The 25,137-nt window shown below is 42.7% G+C and overlaps 1 protein-coding gene across 3 annotated transcripts in view; it reads right to left on the bottom strand.

Moving 5' to 3' along the window:
- The window catches only part of ARHGAP26 (Rho GTPase activating protein 26), a 411,202-nt gene that overhangs the window by 171,167 nt on the left and 214,898 nt on the right, over positions 1-25,137 (bottom strand). For all 3 annotated transcript variants that reach the window (XM_079771397.1, XM_079771399.1, XM_079771398.1), the window contains 2 exons: positions 12,052-12,117; positions 8,186-8,260 (listed from right to left, as the gene is read on the bottom strand). In XM_079771397.1, coding sequence (XP_079627523.1) covers positions 8,186-8,260; positions 12,052-12,117 — 141 coding nt within the window. The remainder of the gene's footprint in view (positions 1-8,185; positions 8,261-12,051; positions 12,118-25,137) is intronic.

Below are 25,137 nucleotides of genomic sequence, written 5' to 3'. Positions count from 1 at the left end.
CATCGTGAAATTAGACTGGGGAAAGAAGTGGAGGATGTCCCTTTATACCAAGGGAAGTGAATTCAGAAGGGAGAAAATCCTAAAAGAAACATGACAGGAACAAGGGAAGAACCTCAGCATACTTCAGATTAACCAGGAATAAACTCCACTTCTCCCAGAATCAGGATCAAATAGCAGAACCAGGAGAAATCTATTTGGGCATACAGGTCCACACTAAATAAAAAATTTAAGCATGCCATAAAGTTGCATGGAATCATGTACAACACTATCCAATTTCATAAGAGAATGGCTCTAACAGCATTCAGAAAAAGAGTAGCAGAACAAGGACAAGCTCTATCCACAGTGAATTTAACTACAAAGATTTATAAACTTCTCCAAGTCAGGTTTGGTTAAAAAGAAAATAAAAAAGTTGACAAAATACTTGTTGGCATAAAATATGGAGACAGAAAAAAAGCACTCTAAAAAAACTCAGAAACACCTGCTCTGTATTCTAAATAAAATTCAGAAAAATATGGATGCTGTGAAATAAGACATCAAATAAAAAAAGAAACAGACTGAAATAACAAAGGCGACAGCTGAAAGGTAGAAATGAAAACAGTTAAATAAGTAAAAGTTAGTAAAGATGCTGAAAATATAATTACAAAATTAAAAATGTGCATTATAAACAGTAACAAAATCAACCAAAAGAAATTTAAATGAATGGCATGGACATGGGGCACAAGTTTGATAATTTTTGCTAAAATGCAGAGAACTGGAAGAAAAACAAACATTAAAAAGGTGAAAATGACAATATTTTTTTTAAACTTGAGAACTGCATAATAACAAACAAAAAGTTTACTTTCCTCTAGAAAAATATATGTAAGAACTCCTTCATCAGACCCCAATATGTGCAAAAGAATGACTGGTGATATGTAAAAGTAATGAAAAGGGGGAACATTTCTCCTTATATGGTTATTGATCAGTCAAATAAGTATTTGAGGAAAAGGCGAGTTAGCTCCCATTTTGAATGAATAAATCCCAGATGGATTTTAAGGAACACAAAAAGGTTTGGTAATCCTGGAACGGGGAAGGTCTTTTAAGGTATAATCCATCTAGGAAAAAAGACAGACTTCATAAAAGATTGGACTTCATAAAAATATAAAATATTCACAAGACAAAACAAAAACAAAAGTACCATAATTAAAGTTCAAGATAAATGATAATCTGGAAAAAAATATCGGTAACATAGCCTCCAAATATAAACAGGCCTTAACACCCCAAGGTGACTACACCAGTGGGAGAGTAGGCTAAGAACACTAACAGGCAATTCATAAAAGGAGAGCTGTAACTCAGCAAGAAACATGGGGAAAATGTCCAAACTCACCCAGATTTACAGATATGCTTCAATAAAAATGAGATTAATTTAAAAAATATATTTATAATTTATGTGTAAAAGGTAATAGAGATGGCAAGGAAAATTTGGGAACACCAATGAAGGGCCTTAAAAACATGTACATACCTTGACCCAGCAAGTCACCATCTTACAATGAACCATAAGGAAATCACTAAATATACATATGAAAATTAAAAATAGTAACAGCTAACATTTATTGACTAACATGGAGGATCTAGACTCGGCAACGCACATGAATCTCTTCAGGTAATCCTCACATTGTTATAGAGTCAGCAGCTATTATTACAGACTAGAGGCCCGGTGCACGAAATTCGTGCACGGCGGGGGGTTGTCCCTCAGCCCAGCCTGTACCCTCTCCAATCTGGGACTCCTGGAGGGCAGTCGGACATCCCTCTCACAATCCAGGACTGCTGGCTCCCAACTGCTTGCCTGCCTGCCTTCCTGATTGCCCCTAACTGCTTCTGCCTGCCAGTCTGATCAACCCCTAACCACTACGCTGCCAGCCTGGTTGATGCTTAACTGCTCCCCTGCCAGCCTGTTTGCCCCCAACTTCCCTCCTCTCCCGGACTGGTCACTCCTAACTGCCCTCTCCTGCAGGGTTGACCACCTCCAACTGCCCTCCCTTGCAAGCCTGGTCCCTCTCAACTGCCCTCCCTTGCAGGCCTGGTCCCTCACAACTGCCCTCCCTTGAAGGCCGGGTGCCTCTCAACTGCCCTCTCCTGCTGGCCATCTTGTAGTGGCCATCTTGTGTCCACATGGGGGCAGGATCTTTGACCACATGGGGGCAGCTATATTGTGTGTTGCAGTGATGATCAATCTGTATATTACTCTTTTATTAGATAGGATAGAGGCCTGGTGCACGGGTGGGGGCCAGCTGGTTTGCCCTGAAGGGTGTCACAGATCAGGGTGGGGGGTTCCCTTGGGGCATGGGGCGGCCTGAGCGAGGGGCCTGTGGTGGTTTGCAGGCCAGCCACGCCCCCTGGCAACCCAAGGGGAGGCCCTGGTATCTGGAATTTATTTTCCTTCTACAATTGAAACTTTGTAGCCTGGGGCGGCAGCCATTTCTGGGGCGGCAGCCATTTCTGTGGCAGTTAATTCACCTTCTACAATTGAAACTTTGTAGCCTTAAGCGGGTGAGCCCGGCCAGGGTGTGCAGAAAGCTTTGCTTCCCCTGTTGCCGCCGGCAACCCTGGCCTGCTCTCTCAAGCTCCATTCTGCCGCCATTTGTTTGAATTTGTTTACCTTCTATAATTGAAACTTTGTAGCTTGAGTGGAGGCTTAGGCCTGCAACGGCTATGGAAAGCTTGGCTTGCTCTGTTACCTGGGAAACCTTGCTCTCTGTGGCAGTAGCCATCTTGGACTGGGGTTAATTTGCATACTCGCCCTGATTGGCTGGTGGGTGTGGCTTGGCTGGTGGGCGTGGCTTATGTAGCAGAGTGATGGTTAATTTGCATATTACCATTTTATTAGAGAGGATAATGAGATAGAAGACCAGACAGGATTAAATAACTTGTGCAAAGTCAAACAGATAGGCAGTGGAACTGCAACTTGTCTAACTCCAAAATGCATGCTCTTTACCTATGCTATCTATCCTGCCCCTGTGGGGATGTTCACCTGAGTATGTTCTAGAATGATAAAGAATTGCAATCTGTCTATGTATCCAAGAATAGGAGACTGATTAAAAAGTTATAGTACATCTATCTACCCAATACATGGCCAAAAAAGTCACACTCCCACAGAAGTAGAATAACATCAGAAAATAGACACTGTACTATTACATGAAAAAGCCTGTGAAAAAGCAGTAAACATGCAGCGTCACTCCAAATTTGAAAACATTTTTTTCTGTTATAGGATATTATATTTAAAAGGTGATAGTGGTATGATAATGGTCAGTAAAGATTATCTCTGATCTACAAGACTGTTATTTTCTTCTTTCTACTTCTTGTATATCTCCAACTTTCCTACTGTGACCACTTATAACTTTTAATCCAAAAATAAGTTACTTAAAATATATACAGAAAGAGATTCATGCATGCCCTGAACAAGCATATAGCTGATTTATATTTTTAAAATGTTAAGTTAAAATTTGGGAAGATTTATCTTCGCTTAACATTCAAAGGGAAAAAACACCAGACACCACATACACAGAAGTTACTCTTTTTCTAGGAATCTGCAAGCCTTCCTGAATCCTTTTCACCCTTCAAAGACTAATGACTCCTTGCTATCCGGGAGGCGTCAAGGGTAGCTCTTGGTATGACACTAGCATGAGGCTCCATTGCATTTGCTGTGAGACATTCTGGCAAGCTTTCTTAAGGAATCTCAACCAGAAAAAGGAGATGTTCTCCAATCACTGGCTATCTTCCACTTCCCACTTAAAGTCCCTCAATGTATTAGAAGTACACACAGTAAACTCAAAGTGATCAAAGGAAGTCTTTAATGTTAACCCATACTTTAAATAATAAAAATATATTATTCCACTTTTGAGAGACTCTGACAAATAACCCAAATCTTACACAGTGCCTGGGATGTAATAGAGCATCCAGTGAATATAGATTAAAGGAATAGTGAATGAATAGGGTTCACACTTGGCCCAGCTATTGCAGGGAGGGGTTTGGGAGTATAGGAGCCATATTTATATTATACCCTTGGCTAACCCACTCTAGTACCAGTGCCAAGAATTGATGAAGATGAGAGCCTGTTCACAGAAGGGAGGGGAGGCAGGGCTTGGCCTTAGATTTGGAGTCTCGCTGGCCAACTGGGTGATTTCTCAAGTTTAAAGCCACACTAACGGGTAGTAAGAATCACAGATACCATTCTCCACTTGTTTGTTTGTTTTTAAATCATCACCTGAAGATATGTTTTTATTGATTTTAGAGAGAGACGAAGGGAGGGAAAGAGAGAGAGGGAAACATCGACTGGTTGCTTCCCATACACACCACAACTAGGAATCAAATTAGCAGCTTAGGTATGTGCCCTGACCGGAAATCGAACCCACAACCTTTTTTGGTATACAGGATGATGCTCCAACCAGCTGAGCCATCTGGCCAGGGCTCCACTTTTTTTAATTTTTATTTTATTTTTTAATTTCTGTTTATATTCAGTATTATTTTTGTATTACACTGTTGATTGGATCTTGCACTGGGTTCATTTCTCAGCTCTGGTTGAACCTCAGTTTGGATTCTAGTCTATCTGCAATGTCCTCCTGGCAGAGGCAGCAGGCCTCATGACTTTCAGCTGCTAGTTATTAGTTTTTCATGACAATTCTCAAATGTCCATGATCATTTTGTCTGTCCCTGGGAAAACTAAGGAAGAAAAAAGGACAAATATCTTGCTTGAGGGCCACAAATAGAAGTGATAAAAACAAGATCTTTTCCACCACTCTTTGCTTAGCACAACTGAGCTAAGGTGCCTCTCTTTTAGATTAGCAAACCCATCTAAATGTCATATTTCTTTTCATTAGTGTTGCCCAATAGAAAAATCTGTCATCTTTGAAATATCTCAGCCCCTCCCGCTCCCCTGTATCCAGTTGGTTAAAAAATCATGTTGATTCTCTCCAATCATTTTGAGCCTGTCCTTTTTTCCTGACCTCAGAGCAGCTGTTTGGTTCAGCCCTCGATGGGGCGTGCTCTGCCTACTATGTTGCAACTGTCTTCTTCCTCCAGGTCTTTCCATGATCAAATACATGCTCCACAAAGCTGCCAGTGTTACACTCTTCAAATCAGCATCTGATCTAGTTAACACCTGTGTCGAACATACTTTTGCTATCACCCACCAGCCATTTCAGGAAAGCACTCCTTCATCATTGTTAATAATCCTGCGTGGGCCACAAGGCTCTGTGGACTAACCCCCGCCCCAGCCTACCCCTCTACCACCCTCACAGAGGTAACTGAGGACCACCAGAGACAGGCACAGGATCCAGGCCATCTGGATCCATCTGCTGCAGGTCATGTGACTCGTCTGAGATTGTGAAATTAATCACGTGATTGACTGGCCCTATACTGATCAATCAAAGTCTGCCCTGGGATCTTCTGCCAAAACTGTTAAAAAAGACACTCCCTTCTCAGTGATGCAAGCTCCAAGGACTGCTGAGACGGGACTATCTGGAACATTCCAATGATGAAAACAGCCAATACCAAGACAAGCAGAGGTCACAGATAATGGAAGCCAGAGAAATGAGTAGGAAGGGCTCCCACAAATGTAAAGATGTCACTGGAACCACCAGACCCTACTGCCATATTGGCCTTACCAACTATGTGAGCAAATAAATGCCTTTTATTTTCCCTTTAAACTATTCTGAATTGCCTTCTTGACACTTTTGTGTGTAATAAAGTCCTAACACACACAGCTCCACTTACTTAGAAACTTTTAACAACATCTCACTTCCTACAGAGAAAAACAAGCAAACTCCTTAGCAAAATATTAAAGTTCTTCAGCAAAAGGGGCCTTCTCAGCTTTTCAGCTTTAACATTCCTGTCCCAGCCTGAGTACTTTCAAATATTAAAATAATAAAATCAGTACTCTCTGGTATAGCCACCATAGACCCTGATTTCTGCCCCCATGCCATTGCTCATACTTCCTGAACCTGAATTATTCTTCTATCCTCTCCTTCACTACTGAGTCTCCCAGACCCAGCTCATATTAGGCACCAGGATAGTATTTTACACCATAGTTTTCACATGGATGCATATCTCTCTCCTCCTGGACACTTTGCAGACAAGGAATGACACTTTCTAAAGTTTCATCCCTAGCACTTGACCATCTGCTTCCAAGAGCAGAAGCTCCACAAATGTTTGCAGCACTGCTCAGAAATGAGAGACTGAGGACTGAGACCTGTTAGACTCTTAATTCTGCCTTACATAAGAATTTTTTGAAAATTAACCATATCACCATACAACCTAGTAATTGTATTCTTGGGCATTTATCCCACTGAAACAAATTAATGTTCATATAAAAACCTGTATACGAATGTTTTATAGCAGCTTTATTTGTCATTTACCCAGATGTGAAACAACCCAGATGTCCTTCATCAAGTGAATGGTTAAACAAACTGTGGTGTATCTATATAATGGAATACTATCAGCAATTAAAAAAAAAAACTATTGATATAAGTCTGAAAGGAATTATGCTGATTGAAAAAAAAAGCCAATCCCAAAAGATTACGTATTATATGATTCCATTTATATGATTATCGTGAAATGACACAATTACAGAAATGGAGAGCAGATCAGCGGTTGCCAGGTGTTAAGCATGGGGGTGAGATGAGGGCGAGGCAGATGGGTATTGCCATGAAAGGGCATCGCAACGGCTCCTCATGGTGATGGAACTGCTCTGCATCTCAACTGGATCAATATCCTGGTTGTGATACTGCACTACAGCCCCATAAGATGTTACCATTGGAGGAAAGTGGGTAAAGGCACACAGGGTTTCTCTAAATTATTTCTTACAACTGCATGTGAATCTATAATTATCTCAAAATAAACAGTTAAATTTTAAAAATAACTAACCATATCCCAAATCTGAACCAAAAACAGATTCCCAAGGAGTACCTTAAAATAATCATAGTTTCAAGCAAAAGATTTCATTGTGGCTAGCAATATAGTAGAGTTTTGCCTATAAGAAGCAAGAAACTCTTTGGAAAAGAGGTAGAGAGTTGTTCTCGTCAACATGAGAGAGGAGAATTCTTTACATATGAAAACTATTTTCGGAAACTGGAATGGCAAATGAAATGTCAAATACTAACAAGAGAAGTGCCCCTGCCCAGAACCCTGAGCAGGGCCCCTGAGTGACAGTCCATCTCTCCAAGTGCATGGCTGGGCCTCCATGGGGATGAAAAACAGCCACTGATGGGCGCAATCTGATCTGTTTGCCATTTAGATCCATGTGACTCACTAAGGCTGGTGCATTCATATCTAAAAATACAGGAAATCTGCAGCCTAGGCACATTTGGCTCATTGGCTCATGGGTTTTTGATTCGAACATTGCACATTTAGAGAGAGTAGCTTTATATTTATACTAGTAGCCCTGTGCACGAAACCGTGCGCCAGTAGCTTGCCGCCCGCTGCCCCGCCCTCCTGTAGCTCCCTCCACCCGCCTCCCGAATAGCTTGATGCCCTGCCCCCTCCTGTAGCTCTCCGCTGCCCGCTGGTAGCTTGCTGCCCCACCCTCCTGCTGATCTGTGATCTAGTTGTTACTCGGTCAGTCGTTATGCTTCACCGCATAATGACCATTTGCATATTACATCTTTATTATATAGGATGGGCCAGCTGCAAAAGAGGTTCTGCTGCTCAAATGAGAGACTAGGCTGAAATCTACAAGCAAAGAGAATCAGAAGAACTATCTGCTTATATACATTTTATCTGGGCATCACATGACCCCTTCTCTTTCACAGGGAACATGAGACCGGAGGTCCTTTGTAGGCTAGAAGGATATATTTCCTCAGGCCCTGGGTGTGCCCCACTAAATGCCTGTCTCCAAACAGGACCGAGGGAGTCATGAGCTATTAAAGACAGAGTAGGGTGTGGTGGTCACATGAGCCACCTAGCACCACTGGGACTGGCAGGGCCAAGTCTACAAACAGAGAGGGTGTGGTGCCTTGGATCTGCCATTTTTTTCGTCTAGTCTCACTCAGTACCTCTTCCAATGATTCCCACAGCCATGACAATGGTGAGTGAGGCAGCATATTTCTGGGAGTTACCTCTTGGAACAACCTGATTCCTTCCCTATGTGCTGTCCATATTCAGGAACCTGGTGACTTTTCAGGGGCCTGTCTGGCAGAGCCAGAGCTGCACTTACCCATCAGGACACTCAGCAACTTCTGCACTCTGGAATTGACCCCCACGATTCGGTACAGCCCTTGCTCATTAATACCTGAGAAGAGAAACAGTGATGATTTAATTAAAGGTACATCAAAACACAAGTCAAGCCAACCCAGCCAAAGGCACTGTTTTCATTTTCTCGTTCCTTCTAAAAGCCACTCTAATTAAAGTCCCCTGCCACTCAGCTCTGCTCTTAGCGAAGGAGTGAGATTGGTACAGCTGTCTAGGATTTCACGGGTGTGCTGCACACTTCAGCCCTCATGTTAGTTCAGTCATCAGAGGAGAAAGGAACCTTTCTCTTCTGTTGCCAAAAGCAGCATCTGAAGAGTTTTGAAAGATGCAAAATATATACTTTTAAATAGATCATAGTTAACCAGTTTTTTAATTTAGAAAGCCAAAAATGACATGACAAAAAATTCATACTTCACAATTTATTTTCACAGAGAGAATGAAAATATTGAGCTGTAAGGCAAAGACATTTTTAATTTTGGAGAATGTTTGCCAAGACTGAGAAATTAGAAAAACCATTCATTTGTAATGTAAATATTCATTATATAATTAAAAAAAGGACCACCTTCATTCAACCCAAGGAAATTTGCAACTGAACTAGAGGGGGTTTACCTTCAAACACCCAAACAGAGAACCCAAAACTAACCCACCTCAGTACTTTGTTCATGTAAATACAAAGATGAGATCACCACTGTGTCATTTACCAAAGGGGACAATTCAGACCAAGTGATGTAAAGTGACTTTTCTCCTGTTAGTCCTAGGCCAATCATATCTGATACCTTTCCCTCACTTCCTTTTCTATCCCGAGGTCCATTTTACAACCACTAGCCAAAGAGAACTTCTCAAAACATAAGTCAGTTCAAACCACCTCTTTTCTTAAAAACCTTCCAGTAGCTTCCCATTGCATTTAGATCACAATCAAACCTCACTGTGCCTACAAGGTACTACATGATTGAGCTCAGGCCTACCCCTGACCCCTAGCATCAACCATTCCACTCCGCTCCAGACACACTGGCCTTCCTGTTACTCCAGCAAATCAAGCTCAGGCCCCCAATCACAGCCTTTCCTCCACCTGCAACCCTCCTTTCTTAGATCTTTCCATCATTCAGGTCTCAGCTTAAACACAACCTCTTTAATGCATCCCATGACCAACACTAATTGGCCAGTACCTGGCCCTGTTTTTTTTTTCTTTATAGCAGTTAATATCTAAAATTATCTTTATTGGGTTTCTTGTCTATCTTTCTCCCCCCAGCTACAATGTAAACTCATAATACAGTGATTCTGTCTTCCTCACCATTGTATCCCCAGCACCCAGATCAGTATATATGTGATAGAATAGAGTGAATAATACAGTGAGTTATACTCCATCAGAGCCACTACTTTGGAGTCAAAACAAAATTTCCTGGAAGAAATGTGGGACAAGGCTGATTCTACAACACCTATCTAGAAATGGAACTCATGAATAAAAGCAAGTGGTTTGGAATGAGGGGCCTCCACAGCTAAAACAGATCTATAAAAGCATGGCATGATCCCGCATGGTTCATGGCTGGAAGACCCTAGTCAAAAACGAAGGAATGGGCCCCAAGTTACTTAGTAGCAGAACCATTATTCAGTGATGGGGTGGCTTGAAGGGCTTCTCCTTTCTGAAGTGTTATCTCTTTCTTTTGTCCTTGTGCTTTCCTGGAATTTGACACAATCCCGACTCCCATTGGGCAATGATTAATGAACCCCAGAGAGCATGGGAGGTCTGGTCATCTCTGGTCACCACAAATATGTATGTACATACATGCACTGCAGTAGGGAATAGCCACTTCCTTCATGCCTTTATGTAAAAATGGTTTTTAACTCACTGTCTTTATGTCCTCTTAGTGCTAAATGAAAACTTTCTCAGAAGCTGAAACATCATTTTCAGAAGCAGAAGCTAAGAGACCAATCCAGTTGGTGACCCTCCTCTTCCTCACCACTTATCCTGTATATTTTCTGGCTTCATATCAGAAAGAGTCACCCTCCTGAGCTATGGGTATGCATTTATCACACTCTCTGTGAAGGGTTTTAAATGATTAGGTTTCTCTCTCTGTTTTGGCTGCTGAAAACTGAGCGGCAGACAGGTGGCCCACCGCAGGCAAGTATATGAAGGTGCCTGGGGAGCAGAGAGGAGGGGGGTTCTGTTTTGAACTCACTTTTGGCTCCACGTTTATGCCTCTACTTTTGTTAACCCTGGAGCTCTTATATCTGATTCTTTTATTTTTAACCATTTGTATGCCGTAGGTGTCTATAGACACAAGCGGCGGACCTTTTTTAATTAAATTCAAAATATTGTGGCAATTAACTGGTTAAATAAAAAGATTTCAAAATGCCTGTTGAAAAATTATCTTAGTTACACCTACTTTTAAAAACTTAGAAACTGCAGTTATGGAAAACAGATAAATCAAAGAAAGAAGGTAAAAACAGCAGAGACCCACTGACAACACAAAGATAGCTGTGCAGGCACGAATCTCCCCTCTCCCCGCTACCCCCAGAATGGGTTCATACTTGGCAGGCTGTTTTAGAACTTGCACTTTTCACTTACTATATATAACCAAAATCTTGGGTGTCAATAAGTATATCTCCACTGCATTTTTAGTGATTCAGAGTTTTTTACTGCATGAATGTAGCACTGTTGATTTAACCAAATTTTGAGACATTTGGCTAGTTTCTGATTTTTAACCTTAATAACACCTTTCTGTAAACATCCTTATAACTCAACCTGGTCCATGTCCTTATTTCCTCAAGATCCACTCCCAGAAATGTCACTTTATATTCTCTGGTTACATTTTGCATTATCTTTGCAAACTACCTTAACTCTTTATTGAAGAAAGGTATAGTAGAAATAAGCAAACATTTTAAAATGTTATTACATATTAAAATAACTAAGTTGGATAGAAGACCTTTTTTACTGGATACATAGGAGTACAGGCTGTTAAGGTTAATTTTTTTTCTCTCCCTCTACTCAATGCTTTATAGCCTTTATAAAGATGCCTATATTTCTCAACTGGCAAGAGTTATGGATCCTGCTTTAAGTGGTAGAACTTCTTCCAAACAAATAAAAAGGGCTGGTAGGTTGAGAGGCTGTAGAAAAAATAAGATGCACAACTTTGCCAATGGTTCATATCAAGCCAAGTGGAAGACAATTATCAGCTTTTGTAAGGGACTCAACAGACCAATTCACTCAAAGCTCCAAACTGTTAGAACCGAGGAATCGCCTTTGTGGTCACCTCAGAAGAGGGGATGGAGACCATTGGGATGAAACAACTTCCCTGATCTCAAAGCCCTGCTCCTCTGGACCCAGGAAAGGTCAATGTGTGATAGGCAGGGCTGACCACAGTGCCACTGCAGGAAACTAGGGGCCTGGACTTTTCTTTCTGCCTGGATGGTCCCAAGCAACAAGCTCCCCAGAGCAGGTTCTTAACCTGGGGTCCATGGACATTAAGAGGTCCATTACAGAATTCAGGGTGTCTATGAACTGAGGAACACAATTACAGCTTTATTTTCACTAACTTCCAACTATTATTAGTACTTTAATAACTGAACTTCAGTAATTGGTTTCCTTTTAATCCCAAGTATTTGATATGTATGCATATAAAGCTTTCTTCAGATCAAAGCGGTCAATGACACCAAATTGGTTGAGAACCTCTGCTTCAGGGCAACACAACTCATAGAAACACACTGGCCATGGGACTTGGGGGTTCATGAGTCACTTAAAATCGGAAATCAGCAGGTAGCAGGTCTCAGGTATGACACCTCTCCAAATGTGTGACCTTCGCTGAGAACAATGTCATCTGTTGAACTACTTACCTCTGGTTTCCACAGCGTGGATGCATTTCCTGATTATGCTGAAGCCAATGCTGTCCAACTGTGCAACTGAAAGAGGGAAAGAATAGAGTTCAAGTTTCTGGCCGCACAAACCAACCTTGGGACAAGGCATGACCAACCCAAGATGACTCAGTCCCGTGGTGTAGCCACATATCCTTTTAATTTTTCCCAAAAAAAGGCATCGGAATAATTTTTTTTTAAAGCTGTTATTCACTGAGAGCTTACCACATGCTGAGTACAGTTCTAAGTGTTTTGTGTATATTATCTCATTTAATTTTCACAGTAACTCTGCAAGCTTATCATCAATGTGTAGTTGAAGAAACTGTAGCATACAGTGATGAGCACCGTACCAAAGGAATAACTAGGCATCCTTTAAATTGTTTGGTTAATATCAGGAGTTGGAGAACTGTTTGTTGGTTTCCTTCAAAAAGCATAAATGTTGGAGAAGTGATTGACATAGATTATTTCATTTTTTCCTAAGCAAGTCATCCAGGCTGATCCTGTCATTAGCCTCATATTAAAGATGAAGAAACTGAGATTTGGCAAAGCTAGGAATCTTGACCAAAGTTGCAGGTCTAATATATGGGAGACTCACCCCAGAACCCGTATAACCAACTACCTTAAATGTGACTCTGAGTTAAAGAGAGAAATAAACTCCTGCTCAGGTTACTAGAAGAAGAAGAAAAAGATCCAGAAGAAAATTAAAACAGCCGAGAACAGAGAAGCTAGCTGAGGCAGAAGAACTAAGGCAGGAGGTAGAGTCAGCCTCTGTGTGCTCTCTGTGGTAACTCAGCGGGTGGTGACCGTATCTTCCATCAGCTCCCAAACCCACTAATGTCACTCAGCAAACAGATGATCAACAGCAGCAACGTTTTCCACAGCACAGAACTAATTCCCACCCTGACAACGAAGCTGGAAACCCACCAAAATCCATCCCCACACTCTGTTACCCAGTAATAAGATCTGTGTGGTCATCTTTAAGAATGGGTTCATCTTTGACCTCCTTAGGATATCAGGAAAAAACATTCTGCAAATGAATGTTCAGAGTAGAGAGGGAAATGGCAAAAGGTAGGAAGATGAGTATTATAAATGATTTGTCATCATCCCAGGGCAAGAAGTAAACTTGTACACTCTGAGCACTGAGCAGAACTGGAACTCATCTTGGACCTAATCCAAATGGAATCTTTCTCCAATTCTTAATGTCTATGAGTAAACTTAGAGCCAATGAAGATAAAAACCCTTTTTAAAAAATCACTGACAATTATCCAAATCAAACTAGAAAGGAATGCTAATTTTCCAAAACTTCTCTTCCCAAAGGGAAATAGCTCTTGTTCTTACATGCATGCTTAGTGCTTAGTGGTACTTATTATAAACACACTTGGTCTCTAGGATAGTAAGTAAAGTACTAGAAAAAAAGGAAAAGAGTGCTTTTCTACCTGGAGACCAACTGCTATACAAAATCATTGCTCTTACTTTCCCTTAAAGCTGTAAAAAGCCTAATAAGTCAATCCCTTGCTTTTTCTAGTATGAATCAAGTATTTACTTTGCAAATTGTGTTATATTGGGCTTTCTGACTGGAAGCTGGAAGCCATATCAAAATTATTTTTCCAAGTGAAACTCAATTAACTCATGCCATAGATATTTCCTAAACTTAATAACAAATTATAATACACAGGCCAAATAACTATTGGAACCGAGGAGAAGATTTTTTAAAATAGCTCCATTGAAATATAATTCACATATCACAGAGTTCACCCACAATTCATTAATTTCTAGCATATTAACAAAGTTATCAATCACCACTATCAAATTCTATAACATTTTCATTTCCCCCTTCAAAAAACTCACACACATTAGCAGTCACTCTCTATTTCCCCCTTATTCCTGCCCCTAGAAACCACTAATATATTTTCTGCCTCTGTAGATTTTCCTATTCTGAACATTTTATGTAACTGGAATCATACTATATGTGGTCTTCTGTGTCTAGCTTCTTTCATTTAGTATAATATTTTCAAGATTCTTCTCCACTGTAACATCAATACTTCCTTCTTTTTATGACGAAACTAGAGGCCCGATGCACAAAATTCGTGCAAGGGCCTTGGCCCCGGCCCCTGCTGCCACGGCCACCACCACAGCCAGGGCCCTCTGCCGCCTCTGCCTCAGCCTCGGCCCCCTGCTCACTGCCCCCGCGGCCAGGAGCCTCTGCCACCTCTGCTGCCTCTTTCCCCCTCCCCTCCCCCCCCCCCCGTGGCTTTGTCCAGAAGGACATCCGGTCTAATTAGCATATTACGCTTTTATTATTATAGATACTATTCTATTGTCTGGATAGACCACATTTCATGTATCCATCAGCTGCTGCTTCCCCCTTTGGGCTATTATGAATAAATGCTGCTAAGAACATCTGTGTACAAGTCTCTGCGTGGGCATACTTTCATTTCTCTTCAATATATGCCTAGGAGTGAAATTGCTGGGTTATATGGCGACTCTATGCTTAACTTTTTTGAGAAACTGCCAAACTGCTTTCTAAAGCACTGCGCCATTTTACAATCCCACCGGCAATGAATGAGGGTTCCAATTTCTCCACATCCTTGCCAACATTTGTTATTGTCTTTTTGATTATAGCCATTCTAGTGGGTGTGAAGTGGTATCTCATTGTGGCTTTGACTTCATTTCCCTGATGACTAAGGATCTTGGGCATCTTTTCGGGCACAGGGGAGGGTTTTCTTCCTTTTTCACAGTAGTTTATATAGAGCCTACTAGAATGTATTTGTCAGAGGGGAAATTACTTTTTATACTTAAGGAGGTTTCCAAAATGTTCATAACTGACTCAACAGTCAGTTGAAGCCTTTTAGTTCTTCCTTTGAGAGGTTCTTAAGAGGATCCTTGCATAGAGATGAGAGTCATAGAGGTCTGAGAGAGAACTGTCATTTTGTATAGTGTTCTGTGAGCAGCTAAGGCTGATTCCAAAGTTGGATGTTTTAAGAGTAGGTTTGTGAACACGGCATCAATGAACTTCTGTTCAGAAAAATGATTATTTTGTTTCCTTACCCCATGAACACTGACTAAAGTTTTGAAAATTAGAAATAGCCTGGTAGCTGACAGTGATGAGTCCAGTCGCAAGAAGACACATGCTCAAAAAGCCATCAGCACAAGTAGCTGAAGAAATGACAGAGCCAGATATAGCCTTATAGAGGCAACTCAGTCCTTGAGTCTTTTCATGTGGAACTGTGGGAAGCAAGATCCTTTCCTCAGTAAGAAACAGGTAATGGAAAAGAATACAATAGAACCTTCCAAGTACACTGCCAAAAACTTAAATTCCACTAGCCTACATTAACTACAATTACTTCTTTTGGAAATCGGCAAAGCAAAGCCGCCCCCCCCCCCCCCCCCCCGCGCCCAAAATCTGAGTAAATGTTGATCCTTTGGTTTTCCCAGCATCAGAAGTTCTCCAATTTGTTCTAAACCAGCAAACACCTTCTTTAAATAAATCTTACACAGATATTACACATAAAGGCCTTACACATAACGCAGGTAATGTAGTCCTCACTAGTATATATTAGTTCAAATGTATATATTGCTTAGATATTGCAAAGTCAAACATTAAGAGCTCTAGGTAACTGCTGGCCTGTAATGTTGCATAGTGACGATAATTATTGCAGTTATAAACAGATAAAACTGTGTTAAGAAATGGAATGCATGTCAAACCACTGTGCCCAACAAGAAACTCAGTAAGTACAACTTTGTCACCGTTGCTGTAGCTCTCTAAGCTGAAACTGCTCTAAGGTACATCACTGCCTGTGGCCCCACACTTCCCTGCAGCCCTGTCTCTCCGTCTGTGCCTATTCCTCTCTCACAGGTTTGACTTCTACTCTCATCAACCTGAGTTTCCTGCTGATGTCATGATTAGGTTACAAATGATTAACAACTGCTTTATTTAATGTGTCCTGAGTACCACTAATATGATAGGGACTACAGTGCATACATTAGCAGATCATTCGTCCTGATCTCTACCTAGCAGGTTCCTAATCTAAGTTAATTGAGACCTCCTACTCTGAAAATCGAGTTCCCACTAAAAGGTTTAGGACAGGATCACCGCCGAACAGTTGCTAATGACAGAAAAAGTCTGAGCGGCCCGACAGATGGAAGCGGTTCTTCTTAATCCCCTCAAGCAGGTGATTCAGCTCTTTCACTGAGCCAAGGCTCAGGAAAGGTCAGGGATTTATTTGCAATTTCTGTATCCTTATAATCTCTAGAAATAATCTCTCATTAAATATCTACTAGGCTTGCATTATTCCCTTAATTTGACTTGAGATGAGTTGTTGCAGGAACTGTGACTCCTATGCCCGCCTGACATTCACTGTCTTGCGGCCAAGGCTTATCTACCTTCCTCAGCCTCAGGGTCAGCTCAGCCTAGGTTTACGCACAGGGCAGCCCAAACAGTTGCCATATAATGACTATTCAGGGAGCTTGCACCAAATACCCAGATTGACCTGCCAAGTTAGAAACGTGTCATCCTCTTAACTTGCATTTCAACTTTTGAAGCCTTGCTTCTTTGTCTCCTTTTAAAGAAAGGAAAGGGCCCAGGTCACACAAACCTATTTTCCAAAGTTCTATGGAGAACATGAGAACACTGGAGAGGTGGGCGACCCTCAGTCAAATGGAGAGTCTTAGGGCACAAGTGGGAGGAGGATGCTGGGCAGACCACGGGGGTTTATGCTATCATGTCTAGGATAAGAACTCTGAGACTAGAGAGGCAGGTTAAACCCAGAAATTGACTATTTTGCTGTTTACAAAAACTCAAATTATTTTCTTGTCTATAGGAAGGAGGCTGGTGGGCCAGATAGACAGAGATGGCTTTTAGCATAACCACCACTGCCATGTTCTGAAGCTTCTAGTACCTCATGGTACATCACTTGAGACACTTTCCCTGGCTCTTTACACATTTAAAAAAACGAGGTGTGGCCCTGGCTAGTATTCTCAGTGGTTAGAGCATCGGCCCGAGCATCAGAGTATCTCAGGTTCGATTCCCGTTTAAGGGCATGTACCTGGGTGGCAGGTTCCATCCCCAGCCCCGGTCTAGGTGCCCTCGTGCAGGAGGCAACCAATCAATGTGTCTCTCCCACATTGATATTTCTCTCTCTCTCTCTCTCTCTCTCTCTCTCTCTCTCTCTCTCTCTCTCTCCCCTCCCTCCCTCCCTCCTTCTCCTTCTCCTCTTCCTCCATCCCATCTCTCTCTCTCCTCCCTCCCTTCCACTCTCTCTAGAAATCAATGAAAAAAAATGTCCTCAGGTGAGGATTAAAAAAAATAAATAAAGAGGTATGTAGGTGATAGTAGAGGGAGAGAACTACAATAAAACCATGAGCATAACCCTTAGCACCCCCATCTTTGTTACCCCTCATATCCAATGACCACCAAGACCCTCAATTTTATCTCTGGGTGTCTCTCAATTTTGTCTAGTTCTTTCCATCTTCACCACCACCACTCCAGTCCTGATTTCCAGCATCTGTTACCAGGACGGCTTCAATAACCTCCTGACTGGCTTCTTTACATCTTTCCTGGCTTCCTCCAATCTGTCCTCCACATTGTAGCCCCCGTGATCTTGACAAAATCAGACCATGGCACTTCCCTGTTTAAAATCTCTCTGTAGAACCCCACTGCTCTCAGGAGGATAACCCGAATCCTTAACATGACCCTCAGGACCCTTGTAGTCTAGCCCCAGACTGCCTCTCCAGCCTTGTCTGATGCCTCTCCACTAGGTCTCAGCATCCCAACCTCACTGACTTATGTCCAGAGCATCCAACTTGCCACACTTTCTCCCCAGCACAAGCTGTGAATTTCACCTGGAAGCCCCTTGGCCCAAGTAACTCCAAATCCTCGGGTCTCCCCTAAGTATCAATTCCTCCAAAAAGCCTCCCTGACCTCTCTATCTAGGTTAATGCCCCCATCACACACTAGGATATAGCACCATCAACATGTTCATCAAAGTATACAGCACAATTTCAAGCTTACATTGAGTTGTCTACTCCTACAAAAAAATGTCTACCAAACAAGATATACATCCATGAAGGCAATGGTCCGTGTACATCTTTATTTTATTCGGTACTATATCTCCGTCTTTCACGGTTTACTACATTGTTGGACAGGAAGAAGAAGCATTCCATTTTTCATTTTGTGTAATTTTTCATTCTGGGTGCATGGACAGGCAAATGGTGACTGGCAGTGGGGAAAGATGCTGAGGGGCAGTGTGGTGTAGTCAAAAACGACCTTTCGGATTTCAACTGATATTAACCCTCTGAGAGTAGGTGAGTTATCTAAGTTTCTGACCCTCAGCTTTTTCATCTTTTGTGTGGAAGCTATGGTTAAATAAAGAAATGAATGGCCTGATCTAACCATTTCCTTCCTTCCTGTATCAATACAAAGAGGTACTACCACCGAGCAGTACAGCCCCCAAAATGAGTTCAAGATAAAGGAAAAGCAAAAGCTGTGCAAGCCAAGACATGAGACAGAAGAGACAAAACCAAGTGTAGGTTTTCCTGGAACTTTTAGAAATCCTCTGCTTGTTCGTCGAGGCATTATCATCACCGAGTTGTACGTGGTGGCATGAACCTTGGGCTGGCGAGGGGCAGAGGGTGGGGGTTCCTCCTCATCACAGTAACAGGGCCATATAATTAGTCAGATGGCCCTAAAGGTTGAGGAAGGCCCTAGAAATCAAGGCCATTCTCCCCCAGAGCTTAGTCTACCCAACAGATCTCACTCTTCAGGTCCAGGAGCCCCTTTTCTGAAAACCGCTGACCTACTGTTGCCCTACCCCAGTGGTCGGCAAACTCATTAGTCAACAGTATAAATATCAATAGTACAACGACTGAAATTTCTTTTGGGAGCCAAATTTTTTAAACTTAAACTTCTTCTAATGCCACTTCTTCAAAATAGACTTGCCCAGGCCGTGGTATTTTGTGGAAGAGCCACACTCAAGGGGCCAAAGAGCCGCATGTGGCTCGCGAGCCGCAGTTTGCCGATCACGGCCCTACCCCAACCCTCAGTACTCAGAACACCAAGAAATTAGGCAAGAAGTGGCCAAATCAAGTTTGAACAGAAGGGGGCTTTCCATACCATAGGCTGACTGATGGACACATGGTCTGTGGACACACCCCAAGGTTACAGGCCCACTGGGAATTCAAACAGACCTTCAGGAGACAAATTCTTTCCAAAGCAGAGGTGTTCATCGACTGAATTAGTCTCAACACCCAGTAGAATGGATTACCACTTTCCTGAAGCTGGTATTCAACAGATTTTTCCCAGCCTGAAATTTTTTCCAAAAAACTTATTCAATTTTCCTTTGATTAAGAAAAAAAAAATTTTTTTTAAATTTTTTTATGGAAGAAATGGAATTTGCTGGAAGTGCTGCATATTTGCATAAAAACATGAGAACTGAGAGGTAAAGGTAGTTGCTGCCCTATATTTAAGGGGGATGGATATAAGAGATTGTCTAGAGTTACTATGAGCAGGCCACCATTATATGGACATTTTATGGACAGCTCCAGGGGCATGTTCTTACCACAGAAATTTGTTCAATTTCCCAATGTGATTTGCTCTTTAGAGTCTGGCCTGCCTTGCTCCTTCTGAATTTAATCAATTTCAGTGCCATTAAAAGCCATGAAGAAAAACACCCACATTGAAATAAATCTGAAATCCACCTGGAGAACAGATTTCCCTTTGGCTTACACACCCAGAGGGCACATTCTCAATTATGTGGAACCCCAGAGTTCCTAGGACTCCCTGACCAGGGCCCCTAGGAAACTGTACGCAGCTCTCAGAAATTTCCAGTGGGCCCCAGGAAAGTTTGCCGATTGGTTCTTCATTGTCCAGGTGTGAATTCTCTACTTTGGGGATACCCCAGAGCTGATTTTTAATCCAGGATCAGCTCCCCAAGACCCTGTGCTCCATCCAACTCCAATGCCTACATACTGTGCTCTCAGACCAGTATGTATTCGGGGGATATGAACTCAGGTTAATATTAAGTGAAATCACACAGACACAAATGGTATGTCTGGGAAAGAGAACAATACGCTTTAAAGACAAGTATCCTGTCTCTGCTACTCTCAGACTGGGTGTGATCTTAGGCAAGGTGCTTCACCTCCCGAGACTCCCTTCCTCACCTGGATAGTGGGGATAACCCATCTAGTCATTGCAAGGGTCAAATGAAATATACAGCAACTGTGACTTATTTGGCATTTAATAAATGGTCATTATCAGTATTACCAATATGTTACTACTTTCTAATACTTGAGTCGAACTGTCCAGTTGATAAAATACTTGTCATATTCAAATCCATGTTATCCTTACAATAATCCCAGGGGGTAAATATTGTTACCATTCTTACTAATAACTTCTTGCTGTGTTTCTACACTAATAAGTATAATGAAGGATAATACATTACCATTTATAGAATAAATTATAGCTTATTTGATTTTCCCAATATATCTGTTAGGTTTGGATAATGAGAAAAGCCAGGTCCATGATGTTAAATGGTAACAACAATGATAACTCAGTAAGCAGGCTGTGCTGCTCTGGGCTAAGCACTTAAATGCATCCTACCCTTTTCCCCCTCCCTATTTTGTAGGCAGGAAACCGTACCTCCAACAAGGTTAAGGCACTTCTGCAAGATGATGGCATTAGAGAGTGGTGGAACCAGGATTCTAACTCCTGCTGACTTCTTAGCTCATCCTCTTCTACACCCTTACTCTTCCGCCAAAGCTCAGTAAAGGACAGGGGCTGGGGATCACATTTTCTGGATTCTGCACTTTCTACTCCAGTAGTAGTCCTCAAATCCAACAGACCAGAGAAGGAGGGGACATGCTTACTGCACAGCACATTCTGGGTGTCCTCCCAGGTGTTATGCTTCAGTAAATGTGAGAATCACACTTCAGGTAGCACTGTACTATATACAAAGCAATTAAAATGTTATCACTGAAGATGAACAGAAATGATTAATCAGTTGCCAATATCTATATCATATTCTCAATCTAATAACAATTCACCAGTGCCATTATCTCATTATGTCATGTCGGCTTGTGCCACTGGTAGTATATCAAATGGTTCTAAGTGGTTCACAAAGAAATATTTATAATAGTTGTACACTTACTTTAATGTATATTGGAAACTTACTGGTTTATCACACATAGCATGATATATTTCTTTTAAAATAAATTTAGGCTTAAAAAGGTGAATTGATATAAAGAAAAATAGTAAATAAATAATAATACAGGTAGTATATGTAAAAAAATCATAAAGATGACACATAAATAATACATTTGGGAGCTACTGTCCTAACTTGTCCCAGACCAGGCACTATATTCAACCTGGATGAGAAGATAAGGTACGAGGGTACTACCAGCAAGCTGTCCTATTTCAACGCAGACACCCTTGACTTCTTGCTTTCTCAACATCCTGCATCCAAACCACTAGCCAGTCCCATCAGTAATAACTTAAAAACACATCTGGAATCCAAGTACTTCTCACCACCTCCATTGCTGATACCTTGATCCAAGTCACCATCACCTGGACTGCTACAATAAATAGCCTCTCAACTGTTTCAACTTTTGCCCCCAACAGTTAATTCTCTACCAGCAGTCAGAGTCATCTTTTAAAAACATACATTGGCTCGTGTCACTTGCCTGATCACAACTCTCTAGGGATTTCTCATGACATTCAGAACACAATCTTATCTCTTGACCATGGCCTCACAGGGTCTAGTCCTAGCCTCCCTGACCACTGTCCCTCTGGTCTCCTCCAATTCAGTCATAATGGTCCTCTCTGATATTTCTATAACACAGCTAGTTCATTCCCTCCACCTCAGGGCCTTTACACGTGCTGGTCCCTCTACTAGTTATGCTCATCTAGCAGCTCCTGACATGCCTCCCTCCCTCTTCCTTTGCTAAGATTTCTCCTCAAATGTCACCTCTTCAGAGAGACCTTCTCTGCTCCAGCCAGTCCTTCCCTCTCATTCTCTATCCCTTTGCTCTTCATTCTTCATTGCACTTCTCTCCACCTGAAAGTATAACCTTTGTTTACATGCTTACTGCTTGTTGTCCGTTTTTCTCAATAGTATAACTCCATGACAGCAGGGACTTTATTTGCTTTGTTCATTATTGTAGTTTCAATAAATATTTCCTGAATGAAGGAACAAATACAATCTACATTTTCACCAGCTGAGACACGAGAAATCAATAGGTAAAGAAGTCCCCACACTCCAGGAGCCTTGGATGGGGAGCAGCTGGCTGCACAGAGCCCTGCGGTGAGAAGCACAAGACAAACAGGACCAGCAGGGATCTCATTCATCCCCGGGCCTCTAAGCATGAACATGCCAATCAGAATTTTCTTCCCTAGCCTACCACATACACAGGCACCTATCTGTTTTTTTTTTCCACAGACACACACAGAGAAAAATCAGCCGAGAGGGACACAGAGTAGACAAAGTAAAATAGGTAGCAGGAAAAGAGATGAAATCCCTGCTGGGCCTAGAACAAACCTGAGTTAAGAGAGGCTTAGGACAGCTGTAACGTGTTACGGTTCTTGGCAAGACACAGGCAGCCACAGTGGCCAGTGTCTGGGTTCTTGTGCAGTACACGCTGAGGGCAGCAGATCAGCTTGCAGGGTATGGAGTGTGTCCTTGTGTGCTTTTACACCTGCAGCCTCCCAGTCCACCTTAAAATTCTGAATCAGGACAGCCGGGAAAGAGCAATACTTAATGCCCACCACGGTAACGCCAAAGAGCTTAATCAGGGCCATTTGTCTCCCTAACTGAGATCTGGACATCTCGAGAATAAATTACAGTCCAGTGGCCTCGATTCCTTTCTGCCTTGAGGCCTGGGTGGCTGTGCTCTGGTTTCTCAACCAAAAAGAGAACTCCAGCTTTCTGAGAGCAGAAGAGTGTCAAGCTGAGAACCAATTGCCTCTGACCATCTAGGTCCCTTTCCTGCCTTCACCTCCCTGTCCCCTCACCTCCATCTGGCCTAGGAATGATTTAGATATTTTTTTGTCACAACAAACACCGAGGCAGCAAAGGGCAGGGAAAGAGAAGACATTCAAGATCAGAGGCCTAACATTGGCACCTGGAGTCCCCATTGAGCGGCTGTGTGACACAGGCATCCTCCGGCTCTGCACTCTGCGACCTTTCTCCTCGTAGGTAAGATCAGGCCTTGTGAGAATCAAATAGGGCAATGTCTGTGAAGGCGCTCCAAGGAACTCTATAGAGACCGCCCCGTGTCATGATTCTATATAAATAGCCTCTGGTTTTGGACAGTGTCACTGACAATAATAACAGTAGAGGACAACATTTAATGATTGCCTAGAATACCAGACCCCTGAACTAAAGATTCCCATCCTAATCCCATTTAATACTCTCAATAAACCAATGACATAGGTGCTAAAGCTATCCTCATCTTACAGATAAACTGAGGCCTGGCGAAATTAAGTTCCCAAGGCCACACACTTAGTAAGCTGTGAGCCTGGGAACCCAGCCCCGGTGTGTAATAACAAACACCACTCAACGCTGTCCACACTGTGGGCAGCAGCACGAGACCGCCTCTGCTGCATCTGCACGCTGAATGTGAGCTGCGTTCTCTGAACACTCTGATTAGGGTGGAAAGGCATGATCTTAAGTAACCACACACTTGCACTCAGAATGAAGCCCATTTTTTTTAATCTGTAAATGGGTCAACAATGCTATCTACCTTATAAGGATCAAATGACATAATGTATGTCAAATGCTGAGCACATTGCCCCGTACATCGTCTGTGCTCAATAGACATTAATGCAGAGCCTGCCCCTGGTGGCACTGGGGGCGATCTTTCCGTCTCTGCCTCAAGAACCTTCGCACTGAGCTTTAGGAGTTAAAGATGCAGCCAGGGACTGTTGCTTGGCTGAAGCCCAGACTGGGGTTGCCAAGGGGCGGCTCACACCTGCCAGGCTGTCGGGACAGAGCCCACATTGCCAAGGGAAGGGAGAATATTAGGCCACAGCACAGCCACACATTGGCTGCATCTGTCAGTCTAAAGTTGGCTCAGAGAGAGGATGGATTTGTGAAGTGTCATTTAGGACAAGCAGCAAGGCTTCTGATTGTCCAAGCGAGTCCAAAGAGCACCACTGCCAGTCATATTGTTGGGGCTGGAAACCCCAATAATAAAATCTCTGAGAAAACAACCTGCTCCATCTCCTTCCTCTCTCGCTAGCCCCAACCCCTCAGTCGGGGCTATTCTCGAGTTGGGTATTACTGTTCAACTAAATATAATTTGAGCTCAATGTGAGCCACAGCAACTGTGTTGCACACACAAGTCACAATGAAAAGTGAGGTGCAGAGAGTCAGCACTTAGGTCTCGCCTGACGATGGATGGCTCAGACGGTGAAAGTGGTGGCCACAGAAGCCTGCCATGCAACAGAGGGAGGGGAAGGAGAAAGGAAAGGGCCAAAGCGGGGAGCGGGACAACTGGGAGGGAGTGCAGGCAGGGCAGGGAGTGAGCGCCTGTCTTCTCTCAGCCCAGGCCTGGCGGCCAGGATGGAAAGCTGGAGGGGAAGGTGCCCTCAGCTGACTGCCTCGTGGGCCAGCGCACAGGAGGCCAGGTCGCCATGCCCATCATGCCATCCATCCTTCTCAGGTTTAAAAGGGGAAATGTTCTATTTATAAGCCACCGACCAGTGGAGACCTGGCAGCCGCTGGATGGCTCTGATCCCACAGGGATCCTGGTTACCAGTGACTGCCTCCTCCTGCCTCTCAGCTGTGGATGTTCTAACAGCAAAAGGCCGAAGGTTGACTGGAAGCGAAAGGAAAAAGAAAATCCTCTTTTTTGATCCTCTGCCGCTTTCATGAGACTGTTGGGCTTTTAGTAACGGCTGAGGCTTTAGAACCTTTGAAAGAACACAGTGACCCATGCAATTCCATCATGTTTTCCCCTGCAATCTCCAGGATGGATTATCTTTTTCTGTTTTACAGATCAAGGGAAGCTGAGGCACAGAGATGGAGAGAATGTACATATCAGAGGCGGGGCAGCGAGAGCACAGAGCTTCCTGTC

This window comes from Cnephaeus nilssonii (genome assembly GCF_951640355.1).
Source record: "Cnephaeus nilssonii genome assembly, chromosome: 5".
In the NCBI taxonomy this organism is placed as follows: domain Eukaryota; kingdom Metazoa; phylum Chordata; class Mammalia; order Chiroptera; family Vespertilionidae; genus Cnephaeus; species Cnephaeus nilssonii.
The sequence above is the reverse complement of the archived record's forward strand: the minus strand, read 5'-3'. Positions and strand labels throughout refer to the sequence as shown.